We start from the raw sequence: 14,719 nt of genomic DNA, 5'->3' as shown, positions 1-14,719 counted from the left end.
GGGTTAATTTATGCAGGACACTGTGCTGAAAATGCAGTGGCCTTGGTATTGTAACTTCAAGCAAGGACAAAAGGCCACTATGGTGCCCATGTAATAGAGGACAACTTTCTTTAGTCCTCCCCGTGACCTCTTCTAATGAGCAGATGATGTAGACCTGGACTTTGCATCCTAGTTGCTGAAGTCTTGCTGTCCAGTCTCAGCTTCCTAGGTGGGAGCTGAGGATTGAGTATCACATTACCCACATTTTGTGTGCAATGGAAGGTTTTTATCACAAGGGACACGTTGTGGAAGACCTAAAGGTTGTGTGTTGAATGCTGCAGATTGTGAAGCTGTTGCTTCGCCACGGTGGGAATCCATTTCAAGCCAATAAGCATGGGGAGAGGCCCGTGGATGTGGCTGAAACAGAAGAGCTGGAAATGCTGCTGAAAAGGGAGGTGCCCATCTCTGACGACGAGGAGAGTTGCTCAGGTAATGGGATTTGCATTTAATTGCATCCTCCAAGTGCATCAGTTCACCTGAAGTTGGGTGGGTTTAATCTTTTGCATCGTATTAGCTATTAAGAGTTGCTGCAAGTAGCAATTGCTCCTGCTAAGGTTGTTCTCCACTTTTAGCTGAAGAGGTATTTTTAAATCTTTCAGTTGAATTAACTGAAATGTTTATTCTGACTCTTCATCCTCCCTCTCTGAATTTAAAAAGCTCTTTCTTGCTCTCCAAATCAACTCTACCTCAGAATGGTGCTTTTCACAGAGGAAAATACCACATCTATTATGATACAAATAATTCAGAGTTACAAATTTGTTTTCTTGGGGGAAAATATCCCCAAAGTCACTTCTCTCACATCCTTAGTAGATGAATCAGGACCTAGTGTCTGATACCTGTGGGTATAACGTGGTTGCACTTAATCAGCAGCCTGCTCAGATGTGTAAAGATTCATGAGGGAATTTCTTTACAGGAGCAGCTCTTTGTCTTTTAAGAATGAAAGCTCATCTGCTGTTGAAACATGACTAAATAGTTCATGTGGAGGAATGCAGTTTAGTCATTAGAGACCACAGCAGTTGATGAATTCCTAAACAAATGAGTCACCATAGTAAGATGTCCTTGAGAAAGAGTCAGGCTAGGTAGGAATTATGCACCATAGATTGAGGTTTACAAAATTTAAAGGGCTTTTATTAGATGGGGGCACAAATGCCTATTTTTACATACCTGAGTGGGAGCTGTAAAGTGTGAGGAGCACTTTGGTTCATGACCTTTGGCTTTCTCTTAAAAAGCTTAACTCTAGTGAGGAGGTTTGTGTGTTTTGAGTCTGTGGGTTTTCCCCATTTTTACAGCAGTAGGACTGCTGAATGGAAATATTTTATCCTGAACTAAAATGTGAAGAATGTCTCAGAATTCAATATTTTCTCCATTCAATATTTTCAATATTCAATATTTTGGCTTTCTTACTCTAGATTCTGAAGAACCTCCATCTGTAAATCCTTCCAGTGTAGAGGGGAATGTTGATTCAGAAGTAGAAAAGGACTCTGTGGCCAACGACAGGAAACAAACAGTCCCCAGTAAGGCACCACCTCCATCTGCTCTGGATGAGTATGAGTTTAAAGATGATGATGAAGATGAAATGAAAAAAATGATTGATGACAAACATATTCTTAGAAAAGACCTAAGGAAAGAGGAGGAGGCTGAAGGTGAAAAGAACAGCCTGTTTGTGAAACAAGAGAAAGTTGTCTTTTCAAAATCATTCAAAAGCAAAAAGCAGAAATCATCTAGAGTTCTCTATTCAAGTTCTGAAAGTTCAGATGAAGAAATACTTCAGGACAAGAAGATAGTCTCTCCTTGCTCTGTTTCAGAGACCTCCAATTCTGATGTCAGAGTGAAAAAAGAATACATGGTTACAAATGAACACAAGCAAAAAGGCAAAGTTAAAAGGAAGGTAAAAAATCAGAGCAAAAACAAAGAGAATCAAGAATTAAAGCAAGAAAAAGAAAATGCCAGAGTAACAAACATAGCTACTTCAGCATTAGATTCTTTAGATAAAACTAGGGAGGAAGAAACCTTTAAGAAGTCTTTCACCCCAAAAGAAGACTCTTCTTTACATCTATTTCATATTGCTGCTGGCAAATCTCCAAAGCACCCCTGTGGATTGAGTGAAAAACAGTCAACACCTCTAAAGCAAGAAAACACCAAAACCTGCTTATCACCAGGAGGTTCTGAAGTCACTCTGCCCTCCGAGCTAGTCCACTATGATCACAACCCTGACTCTGAATATCTAGTGGAGAGTTCTAGTGGCAAGTCTTGCAAGCACAAAGAAAAAAGCAAACATCATCAGAAAGATTTTCCCCTGGAATTCGGGGAAAAATCTAGTCCTAAAATGAAAGAGGAAGAGAACAGCTCAACGTTGGAGAATTCGGAGTGTACTCTGAGAAAGATTGACAAGGATGGGAAAACACTCAAAAAGCATAAATTAAGGCACAAAGAAAGAGAAAAGGACAAGCACAGAAAGGAGCAGGACGGGGAGAAGGAAAAGCATAAACATAAAGAGAGTGTTAAAGAGGTTCAAAGGAGTATTGAGTTTGACAGAGAATTTTGGAAAGAGAACTTCTTCAAAAGTGATGAAAATGAAGATGCGTTGTTAAATGCAGAACAGGAATCTCTCTCTTCAGACAGAAAATCAAAGCTAGAAAAAGGTGTGGCAAAAGAAGATAAGTTAGTTAAGGAGAGACAGTTCCAGAAAGAGAGGAATGCTAAAGAGGAGAGGGAGAAGAACAAAAAGGATAATGAGAAGTTTCTCAAGGAGGAAAAAACAAAAGACACGAAAGAAGAAAAAGAAATGATGCTTGCAGATAAAGAAGTGGAATTGTTCTGCTTTGGTGCTAAAGATGATGCAGCCAGTGTGCATTTAATAGAGAAAGAAACAGATGCTGAGAAGCAGGAAAAGAATGTCAAGGAAAATAAAGAAAAGACTGAAAAGCGAACCTTGGCCAAAGAAAAAGATGCTGAAAAGACAGAAAGAAAAAATGGAGAAAAGGAGAAGAAGGTAAAGCTTGAATACAAGGCAGAGAAAGAAAAAGCAGAAGTAAATGAAAATACAGAGAGAGTAAAGGAGAAACCCAGTCCCCAGCAAGCAGAGAGATGCCATAAGGAAAATGAGAAGATAAAAAGCACGAGTGCTCTTAAAAAACCTGATGACAAAGAAAGAAATAAAGAGAAACCTGATAAGAAGCACGATAAAGAAAAGGCTGATAGACACTGGGCTGAAAGCAAAGAAAAACACTGCACTGAAAGAAAAGTCAAACAGGCTGAAAAGGAACCCGAGTACACAAAACCAGAAAAAAACAGAACTAAAGAGAAAGAACTTGAAAAAAAAGACAAATCCAAAGACAAGGAGACGTCAGCATCAGCAAACTCCAAGCACACGCAGGAGGAGAAGAGGTGTGGAGCTGCAGAAGGCAACAGGACAGCACATGAGAAACTTTCCTCAAAAGAGAAACCAAAAGATGATTTGTTGAGAACTCCAGATGGCAGAGAGAAGGATAAAAAAGATAAAGATATAGACCGATACAAAGAGAGAGACAAGCACAAAGACAAGCTGCATCAAAGCAGTTTGCTTAAACTGAAACTGGAACAGGAGAAACTTAAGCCTAAACCTGCTCCTGCCCCAAAGGATGCTCGGCCGAAAGAGAAGAGATTAGTCAACGATGATTTAATGCAAACGAGTTTTGAAAGAATGCTCAGCCTTAAGGATCTGGAAATAGAGCAGTGGCATAGAAAACACAAAGAAAAAATAAAACAGAAAGAGAAGGAGCGTTTAAGAAACCGTGCTTGTGTGGAACTGAACAAGGGGAAAGAAAAACCAAAACACCCGTTAGCCGAAGTCAAAAGCAAAGAGCTGACTCGTTCAAAAAGCTCAGAGCTGCCAGATGGTTGTGTGAAGGAAAAGCAGCTGAAGGATGCCACAAGTCATAGATCACAGTCAGTAGATACGAGAGGTGTCAGTGCCATGAAGCCTTCCTTGGGTTCAGACAGATCCCCCCGATCAGAGGGGGACAAAGCAGCTCTGAGCTCCAGGTCCGTGTTGGTGGTTTCAGCTGCCAGCTCCGAGGATCCGTCTCACACCACAGTAGCTACTCCAAGGCCTGTGATGGAGTATGACTCGGACTTCGTGCCAGAAGGTTCCGATTCCCAAACCCCCAGCTCCCAGTCACCGTTTTTGGCGAGTGCCAAATCACCAGCCCTCCTTGAGAAGGAGCCCGACGGCCTGGCCGAGCCGCCCGAGCGCCTCAAGGCGCCTTTCGCCGGCAGGGGCCCGCCCACCTACGTCAGGTCGGTGCCTGTGGAGGATGCCAAGCTGGTTTTGAGTGAGTGTAGGCCTGTCGTAGAGGTGCGAAGGTGCAGCGTGCCTGCTGCTGTCCCTGACCTCAGCAAGCAGCCACGAGTGTCAGAAGAAGAGCCTCAGAACGCTCTGCTGCCTGCTCAGACTTGCACCAGCGCCTCTCCTAGGCCAGAGCTACCGTGTGGCACGCTCCAGAGGGAGTTTCAAGGTAATTTGTCTGCTCTGCAGTCAAACTTCACATCCCCTCCAACTGGAGCTGTTGGCAACAAGCAGGTGACGATGGGTCCAGGCAGCATGAAAACCAGCTCCCAGGTGAGCCCCTCAGAAGACTCTACGATGCGTTCGGAGCTGTGCGGTCAGAGCTGTGTGAATCAGCAACCCAGCCCTTGGGATGTGCCTTTGGACAGACTCCCTGCATTAACCAAGGAGTTCAGCAGCTCAGGTTGTGCTGGGCCAGAGCAGGATCCTAACGGTGTTACAGCAATGCCTTGTTCTGAAAACAGGACAGTGAAAGAGCAACAGGTATCTGAATTTTTGCCTCAGCACGCTGACATGAAGGGGAGTTCCAGTTTTCAGGAATCTGCATCATTTTTGCCTTCACAGTCGCCTTGTTCTTTACCTATCCAGTCACTGCCAGATGTGTCCAAACACATTTCTTTACCAGGCATTAGCAGTCAAGATTCATCATTCACCCAACAACAAAATCTAGGTCAAGCTACAACTTCTGCCTTGGATACAGATGCTACTAGTACCAGAGAGCTGGGAAATGCTTTCTTCCCTTCAAGCATGAAGAAGGCTGAGCCACCCCTGGGCCTATATTCTGAGAGCTCTGTGAAGGATGTCTCCCAGAGCTGTGAAAGGGGGAATGATTTACCTACAGCACCACTAGAGAAAGATGCTCCTGAAAGTGAGAGTGGTTTGCAATTAAATGTAAATTCATACACATTGGGCAAAGTTGTTTGTAAGGGCACTCAGGTCGAAGTGGATGGTAGCACAGCAGATGCATCAGAGGTTAGAAGTGAAAAAGGCCACCTAGAAAAGTCAGTTTTGGTGCACATTGTTGATAGTAAGGCTGACCCTGAGCTCTGTGAACTAAGTTCAGGAGTGTCAAAGGGAATTATGAACGACTCAGCCAGTAAGAAGCCCTGCCCTGCAGACAGAGAGAACGTGCTGGTGGATGATCCACCACAGTACTCCTCCTCAGCTAATCCGGAGAATAGTTCACCACAGATGACCCAGGAAGAGGTGCATAAATTAGAAGAAGAAATCGCTGAGGATCAGAAGGTGGAACAGCAGGAGGTACCTCAGAGGATCACGAGGAACAGAGCGAATTTGCTGGCTAGCCAGGGGAAGCAGAATCCTCTGGGCTGCACCCAGGCAGCAGAAAGAGAGGCGGAGCCCTCGGCGGCGCTGCGGGCGCGGATCCGGCTGACCGAGGAGGAGGATGCCCAGGCCCACCACCCGCGCAAGAGGAAAGTGTCCCGCGTGCCTCAGCCCGTGCAGGCCAACCCCTCCCTGCTGCAGGCCAAGGAGAGGACCCAGCAGTCCCTGGCAGCCCTGGTGGATTCTCTGAAACTGGAAGAGATTCAGCCGTACAGCTCGGAGAGAGCCAACCCCTACTTTGAGTACCTGCACATCAGGAAGAAGATCGAGGAGAAGCGGAAGCTGCTGTGCAGTGTCATTCCTCAGGCACCTCAGTACTACGACGAGTACGTGACCTTCAACGGCTCCTACCTGCTGGATGGCAACCCCCTCAGCAAGATCTGCATCCCAACTGTAAGTAACCTGGGCTCTGGTTCTGGTTTTGGGTGCTTTCGTGTTCTTCCTAACCGGCTTCTGAAGGCTCGTGCTGAAAATAGTAAGCTGGCACATGTCAGATGAATGTTGGCCAGTGATGTGTTGAAAAAGGCTCATTCAGTTGAAATCTAAACAGTGGTTTCACAGTCATTGCAAGACAAAGCATCACAGGCTGGTTTGGGTGGGAAGAGACCTCTCCAGGTCACCTAATCCAACCCCCCTGCAGGGAGCAGGGACATCTGCAGCTAGAGCAGGGTGCTGATCCAGTGTGTGTCATGTGTGGATCTCATCCCACGTGTGACATCTGTAAAAGGCACACAGACAAGTATTACAGCTCAAAGTTTTTACTCCTGTAAAGCCTACCCGTTCCAAAGTGAAGTCAGGTGTTGAGAGCTGCTCCAAATTTCTGCTGGCAATAATTTGGTTAAGTTCATTGCTGTTCCATTTGGCAGGGAGGTGGATGTGCAGTGCTTCAAAATACTAAGTCCCTCAGCAGAAGCTGCTATACTGAAAGATACACAGAGTGGCTATAGCTCTCCCAGTTTCTCCTTAACACTGCTTCCTCCCCAGAAACATTCCAGGTGAGGTTGGCCAGGGAGGTGCCCCTCAAGGTGTATCAAGAGAACATGGTCACTGCAGGTCTCTGGTTTGAGGTGAGCATCATCATGGTAGCACCTGAATTGTGCTTCCCCTCCTTGCTCCTCACCACACCTACTTCTGTTCTTGTTGTCCTGCATGAGGGGACAGGAGAGACCCAAAACATGGTGCACTGAGGGTTTTCTGAAGTCCTGTCACTCCTGGGACTAGGAGAAGGTTTTCCATTTTTCCATTTTTTATGTGATCCACTTAAACTGCTCTAGTCCTGAGGTAAAGCCCAGCAGCTGGAACCTGCTGGAGTGGTTTGTTAGCCCCTGTGACAGCTGAAGTGAGCTGAGAGTGTGTGTCTGATGTCCCAGGGCAGTGCTCTGGCTGACTTACCCTAGCTTGGCAATGCCAGAACTCAGCAGCACTGGACTGTACACTCATTCCTTCAGATGTGCCAAGTTAGCAGGAGTCTGAGTTCAGGGGGAATGGCAGGAATATCTTAATCCTTGAAGGGAAAAATCCCTACTGAACTGAACTGTGTGAATCTTGGCTTCCTGCTGGAGGTAGGCATAATCCCTGTGTCTGCCCAAGAGAATTATACTCTTCATGTGGAGTTCTCTCTTATTTGATGGTGACCACAGTTGAGATGAGTAGATCAGTTACAATCTGAGGAAGGATGTGGGTGAGATGATGCTTTTCCTTGGTCTGGAAGTGAATTAGGATGTACAGTAAGCTTTACTACAGTGTACCAGGCTACAAATCTTTCTCAGTAGATATTGCAGCTTCTCTAATATGTCTTTATCACTGGAAGCAGGGATTTTTTCTTCTTATTTTTTAAAGTAGCAGCTACTAGTCAAGTACAGCCTGTTTCCAAGCTACAACTGACTGCTTTGGCAGCACCCCTCAGTGCTGAATTTGGGATAAGCAGCAAGAGGAGAAGCACAGCATGTATTTTGCCCTGGCCCATCTTCTACCTGGGCAGTAGAATTCCTTTTCCCTGGCATAAATAAATAGTGATAACGTGTGTAAGCACTGAAGAAAGGGAGGGATCTTGACATGGTATTAAAGTGCTGCCTCGTGCTGCTTTCCTGCCTCCCTGCTGTGTATAACAAGGGTCAAAAGAAATTTATGGTAGTGCAAATTGTTGAGTAACTTAGTTCCAAGAAAACATCAGAGATGAATGCATGCTCCCCATTCTCAATGGCTTTTAATTACCTGTTGCAATGAAAAACCTCTAAAAAAGGTTGAAAAAGGCTGACTGAGGACATGAAGGATTAGAGTTTTTATCTGGTTTTTATCTCACTCAGATTTGTGGGTTGCCTCCCTACACATACATGTTCTGGTGATGCTGATGTGTTAAACCATTGGTGGTTTTGTATATGCTGTTAATCCTGAAGAACAGATGGAGCTTTTTATTCCAGGCTGTTAGGAGGGAAAGGGAAGGAAAAAAAATTCCAAGGAGCCAAAATAAATGATTAGGAAGTTGGTGTGTGTTTCCATTAGGAGTAAAGTGTAAGAAAGCAGCATGAGTTTTAATCCAAACAGAGAGATATTTTCAACATTTTAGTTCTGTTTGTCTGAAGAATAGCCTACAATGCAGCTAAATGCTTTGTTTGATTCTTGTCACTTGAGTAAAGGCAGAATTTTGATAAATTGTCTAATGTTTCTTTCAAAAAAAAAAGATATCATTAAAAAAAAAACATGACATGAGTGTTTGTGTATTCACACACTGTGCAGCAGCATGGAAATCAGGGCTGCACCCAGGCTCTCCACAGATGCAGAACATTGACAACATGTACAGCTTGTCATACACAGACTGAGTCATTTAATGCAACTGCAAAATGACCTTTCTGTTGGGAATGGCTTCCAAATTTTTTCTGTGGTGACTCTTGAAGGATTCTCTGTTAACCTGGTTTTTGCTTTGTTATTTTACATAGAGCATCTACCTTCCCACAGCCTTTCAGAAATTGTCCCTGCATTTCAGGCATCACTGTGTGAGTCATGGAATCATTTGGGTTGGCAGTGACCTCTGAGGTGGAGTCCAACCCTTCCCCCATCCCTGCCAGGTCCCCACTGCCCCGTGTCCCTCACCCCACATCTCCACAGCTTGGAAACCCCTCCAGGGGTGGGGACTCCACCACTGCCCTGGGCAACCCTCCAGGGCAAGAAATTCTTCCTCAGGGCCAACCTAAACCTCCCCTGGTGCAACTTGGGGCCATTTCCTCTTGTCCTATCAATATATTTGTTCTATTCTTTAATTCCAAAGACACCAAGTTGCAGTTGGGGGGGGGAAAAATTGTCCTGAAATAATTTTCCAAGATAACAATAGCTTAATAACTTTTGGATGATAAATCCCTTTGTCATTGGAGTGTGTAGGTGTAAGATTGATACTAGTAATGCAACGTGTCCCTATTTTCAGAGTAGAGTTATTACTTCTTGATAATTGATGATCCATATAATTGAATAGGATTATTTTCATCTCTGTATTTGTTTTAGGAACAAGGTGGAGTGTAATACCTGTAGGTGTGTATTCTAGCTGTGGTTTCTGAGCAGTTGTAGTAAGCAGTATTTCATTTAGTTTTGATGAGTCTTTTTAAAGCAGTATTAATGCTTTTGAGGCCTTTTTACAAGGGCTTGGAGGGATAGGATGAGGGGTGATGGCTTCAGACTGGAAGAGGGGAGATTTAGACTGGAAATGAGGAAGATCATCTTCACTGTGAGGGTGGTGAGACACTGGCAGAGCTTTCCCAGGGAAGCTGTGGATGCTCCATCCCTGGATGTGTTCAAGCCCAGGTTGGATGGGGCTCTGAGCAACCTGCTCTAGTGGGAGGTGTCCCTGCTCATGGCAGGGGGTTGGAACTGGATGATCTTTCAGGTCCCTTCCAACCCAAACCATTCTGTGGTTCTGTGGTTGTTACATCTAGCAGCTGTTAAAACCAAACTGAACAGTCAGAACTGGCACTGGGGAGAGTAAACTCTGAGTGGAGCCTTAAAACTCCTCAGGATGTTTATTAGCTACTTCTGAAGAAACATGTGATTTCTGCAGTTGCCATGAGGGCTCCAGGTGCCTTTTCAGTGTTAGTCACACAGCTCAGTCAGGACAGCAATACTGCTTTGTTTTTTTTACTATAATCAACTAAAAATGCAGAATATTTGGGATATAGCCAATCAGTACCAGCACTGATGGCTCACTTGAGATTATTGGCTTTTTTAAATTATTTTTTTTAGGTATAAGCTTTGAAAAAACCCTAATTGGAGTAACTGCCAGGAGGAAACACTTTTCTAAGCCACTGCCTGGGGCTTTAGTGTATTTTTTGTGCTTGCCTATGTCCCATCAGGAATATGACTGATCACCTTCTGTGCCATGGGATGCTGCATGGATATATCAAGTGACTCGTCTGGGGCAGTATTTTTCTTACTTTGCTCTTATATTTGGCTAGGCACTTTTTAACTTGTACTTTTTCCACAGATTACACCACCTCCCTCACTGTCAGACCCACTCAAGGAGCTATTTAAACAACAAGAGGTTGTAAGGATGAAACTACGTTTACAGCACAGTATTGAAAGGGTAAGAATAAAGTGATTTATTTTTTTATTTCCCAGCTTTTAAGCTTTAGGGCTTTTCATTTTCAATGGGCCAACTATATTTTGCTCAATTCAGTAACAATTCAGGAGTAATCTGCCTTCTATCCAAATTTTTGAATTGGAGAAACTTCTGAATTGAAAAGAAAAAGGTTTGGACAGCTGTTGGGTGAACAGTTAAATCAGGAACATCAGAGCTTTTTCCTGTTAATTGCTCTAAGATGTGGCCTGGATTTTTCCCAGGGGCAGTGGGAAGAAAGCTGCAGACTCTAGTTTTGAAAGCTAATAATGGTTGTAGGCTTCAGAACCAAATGGAGTTAAAAGAATTGAAGCAAGAGTAAATTCTGTCTTGGTAGAAGACACACGTGGCTCTGGGACTTAAAACATTACCTACAATATTCTGCTTGTGAAAACTGCCTGAAATTGTTAGAACCACATCTGCAGGATTCACTGAATTTGGACACAGAAATTGAGAAGATGTTCTTGGTTTAAGAATATTCTGTATTTTTAGGTTGCTGAAACCATTTTCCTGGGCAGCCTAGATTTAGGTGTCTGTCAGTATTGTGCCAGGTTGCTCGTGGACACAGGCAGGACCCTTTGCTCATGGAGAATGTATCTGAAGAGCTTCCACACAAGCAGCTGGCTCATTAAAAGCCAATCTGGTGGTTGTTTTATGAGGCTGATTTCAACAGGGCTTTGCAAACCAATTGAGGGAGGAGTAAAACCTGAGTTCAGTTCTGCAGGGTAGAGCTAGAGTAAAATATCAAGCACAAAGAATGTAAATGTGGTTCAAGTGCTGACTGAAGATCAATTACTTGTAGCCAGAGGAAAGATGTGGCTTTTTCTGTTTGCCCAGCTCCTTACAATCCACCTTCTTTTCTTCTGATAAAAATTAGAGCTATTATGTTGCAGAGCAGTAAATGGATACACACATTCTTTTATGTCTTACAAAACTCTTCATATTTTAGTTATTTTCCTCAAATAGACTGCTCTTCAAATCCACTTAATACAATTATAAGCCAAGCTTGGCCAAATTTTTGTATTTTTATATATTTCTCTATATAATTTTTACATTTTCTTGTCTCAGTTCAGGAGATAGAATCCTTGTCCAGCAATGAATTTAGGGAGTTTCAAAAAACAGTTTAAACAATGAAAAATCAAAAATTATTTCAATTATCCTCCAAGTTTTATTTCTGCTTTGGATTGCTTGGCCATTGTATTTATGTATTTATTGTATTATGTGGCAAAAACCTTCACACAGTGGAGGCTCACAGACCTCCCTCCCAACCCTGTGCTCCTCCTACCTTCCATCTCCCACCTTCTTCATTGCCTGGAACCTGGCTCAGTACCAGTGTGTGGAAGACGTGGGCATGACCTTCAGCCATGGGTGGTGTTGGGAGAAGAAGGTGTCTTCAGTTCTGACCTTCAGGGAACACTCTTGGTTCCATCAAATTCAAATCAGGGATTTGAGGAGATGAAGAACCACTCCTCCCTCCAGCAGCACCTTGCTCACCCTGTTCTGAAGTGCAAGCCCTCCAAGGAAACGTTTAGGTGGACTTTATTAATGACTCAAACTTGAAATGCTTAATTGACCCAGCCTGTTGGTCTCTTATTGAACTAGGAGAAGCTCATTGTTTCTAATGAGCAGGAAGTCCTGCGTGTTCACTACCGAGCAGCAAGGACCCTGGCCAATCAAACACTGCCCTTCAGTGCCTGCACTGTCCTCCTGGATGCTGAGGTCTACAACGTGCCTCTGGATGCTCAGGTAAAGGGAGGAAGTTCAGCCAAAAAAGCTCTTTCTAGCTTGACCCAAAAGGAATCTCTGGAGAAAATTCTGTTCCCGTACTGAGGATTTGTCTGGAAGGAAGATTTTGGATGCGATAGATGGTTACTCACTTGGGTGTACAAGAAGGAGAGGCCAGGGGTGTGTGTGTGCTGGCTGGCTGCTTTGTACCATGTCTGGTCCTCCTTCACCTCCAAAAATTATGAGAAGGGTGGAATGAGAATGTTACTCTGCTGAATGTTAGGAAATAAAATTTGAATCATGAACAAAGCATATTTTGGAAGCTTACAAATAGAGCTTAAGCAACAAAAACCTGAATTTATAATACAGTGTTATACAATATGATACAGAATCATAGGATTGTCCTGGCTGCAGGAGACATTCAAGCTCATCCAGTCCAACCATCCCCCAGCACTGCCAGGTCCCCACTGCCCCGTGTCCCTCACCCCACATCTCCACAGCTTGGAAACCCCTCCAGGGGTGGGGACTCCACCACTGCCCTGGGCAGCCTGGCACAGCCCTGGGCAACCTTTTGGAGATGAAATTGTTCCTTGGGTCCAACCTCAACCTCTCCTGGGGCAACTTGAGGCTGTTTCCTCTTGTCCTGTCCCTTGTCCCTTGGGAGCAGAGCCCGACCCCCCCCTGGCTCCAGGCTCCTGTCAGGAGCTGTGCAGAGCCAGAAGGTCTCCCCTGAGCCTCCTTTGCTCCAGGCTCAGCACCCCCAGCTCCCTCAGCTGCTCCTCACCACATTTGGCCTCTAGACCCTTCCCCAGCTTCGTTGCCCTTCTCTGGAGATGCTCCAGCTCCTAAATAGCTGTGAGAGATCTGTAAGCAAAGCGTGGGTTTATTTTGCTGGAGAATGACTCCCTCAGAAATATTTTTGTGGGATTTCTGGATCTTTGGAGGCTTCCAGTTACATCTGCACATGTTGGGAAGCCCTTGAGAGCAGTGCTTTGCAGTCATACAGGCCACAGTGAATATCTTCTAGAGATTTCACTCTGTGTAGGGTTTATTGCTGCAGTGTACAAATTCCTGTCATTACTTTTTTCCCTAAAAAAGTGACAGCAGCTTGTTTTGTGTAGTGGTTGTGATTGAAATGTTAAATTGCCATAGCCTGGCTGTAGGACTATCTAGGGAGCACCTCATGTCTCACAGTGGGCCAAGGTGACGTTCCAGATTCTTACCAAACACTTTAATTAAAAAAATTAATCAAGCAGGACATAAGACATGCCTGCTCACTTTTTTTAATCACCTTTTGAGGATTTTGATGGTAAAAATATAAGTTTTTTATTTTTCCTTTTGACTCCTGGGGTAGGCAGTTAAGTCAGAGTGCTTAAGTTTTCCTTTATTCGTGTTTTTCCTTATCCCTGAGGGGATAATTCATTTAATTTGTTACTGAATTTTGGAGAAAACCAAGAAATAGCCATTTTGTGGAAGGGTCTGGCTTGTATTGAAGAAGACTTAAGGAATATATCTTTAAGCCTCCTCTAAATTTCAGAAACAGAGTACAGTAAGTAGCTTGAGGAAATCTGAAATTACCAGCAAAAGTGGTGGTCCACCTTTATAACTGCTCATATATACCTCGATCCTTTATTTTTCCACCTGAAATGGTTTATTAGGAAGGTCCCACACAGTAGCTTTTCCATTTTAAAGTGGGTTTTAAGAGTGAATCATCAAATAACTTCCAGTTGGAATAAAACTGGCTTTTTTTTTTTTTTGGCAGGCTGATGACAGCAAAACGTCGGTGAGGGATCGGTTCAACGCCAGACAGTTCATGTCATGGCTGCAGGACGTGGATGATAAGTTTGACAAATTAAAGGTGTGTTTCTTTGCCTTTCCACGTGGAGAAAAACCCAACCAACCAATTAATGTTGCTGTGAAGAAATAGTAGATTGGAAGGTGGTGGTATAGGCTGTTGCAGAGGGTTTAAGGGTAATGGAAAGGAGGGTCTAGCAGGAGGAAAACCAAACTTTTGTTGTTATATAGTGTAATGGAATAACCTGAAGTTTCTAACTACATAGCAGGGAGTTTGCTTCCAGCCAGTGAGGATGTTCCTACATATTTTTGTTTTCTATTTTCAAACTTATTGCAGTGTTTTAGCCAATATTGAAATCCCTTTTTTCCCCCCCCTCCCAAACCAGACGTGCCTTTTGATGAGGCAGCAGCACGAAGCAGCGGCTTTAAACGCGGTGCAGAGACTGGAGTGGCAGCTGAAGCTCCAGGAGCTCGATCCTGCCACGTACAAATCCATCAGCATCTATGAAATCCAGGAGTTCTACGTGCCCCTCGTCGACGTGAACGACGACTTTGAGCTGACACCCATCTGACAACAAACATCTTCTGGCTCAGCCCTTGCCCTGGATGACTAGAGGGGGTTGAGAGACAAAGGTGGTTTGCTTTTCAGACAGAGCACTTAATTCCATGGAGCTCCATTCCACCTTCCTCAAAATCCAGGTGTTCTTCAGGGACATGAGACACGCTGAAGATGGAGGCTAATGTAAAAAGTCAGTTTTCCAGTAACTGCCAGTTAAAAATTGCCTGTGGCTTTAGAGCTTATTGCTGAAAAAGATGAAACCCGGTGACTTAACAGCGCTGGAAGCTGTTAATAACTAAAACAGCCACCCAAAAAAAACCCCCAAATGATA

The 14,719-nt window shown here is 44.1% G+C and overlaps 1 protein-coding gene across 1 annotated transcript; it reads left to right on the top strand.

Moving 5' to 3' along the window:
* Window positions 1–320: 320 nt before the first annotated feature.
* ANKRD12 (ankyrin repeat domain 12) lies at window positions 321–14,499 on the top strand (the record flags this gene model as incomplete). The annotated part of the gene is made up of 6 exons (XM_008936765.1): window positions 321–468; window positions 1,449–6,103; window positions 10,179–10,277; window positions 11,913–12,056; window positions 13,798–13,893; window positions 14,216–14,499. Coding segments are annotated over 6 exons (5,328 nt in total), but the record flags the coding sequence as incomplete, so codon positions are not given.
* Window positions 14,500–14,719: the final 220 nt, after the last annotated feature.

The sequence above is a fragment of the Merops nubicus genome, unplaced genomic scaffold (assembly GCF_000691845.1).
Source record: "Merops nubicus isolate BGI_N331 unplaced genomic scaffold, ASM69184v1 scaffold36643, whole genome shotgun sequence".
In the NCBI taxonomy this organism is placed as follows: domain Eukaryota; kingdom Metazoa; phylum Chordata; class Aves; order Coraciiformes; family Meropidae; genus Merops; species Merops nubicus.
This window is presented reverse-complemented; position numbering and strand designations above follow the sequence as displayed.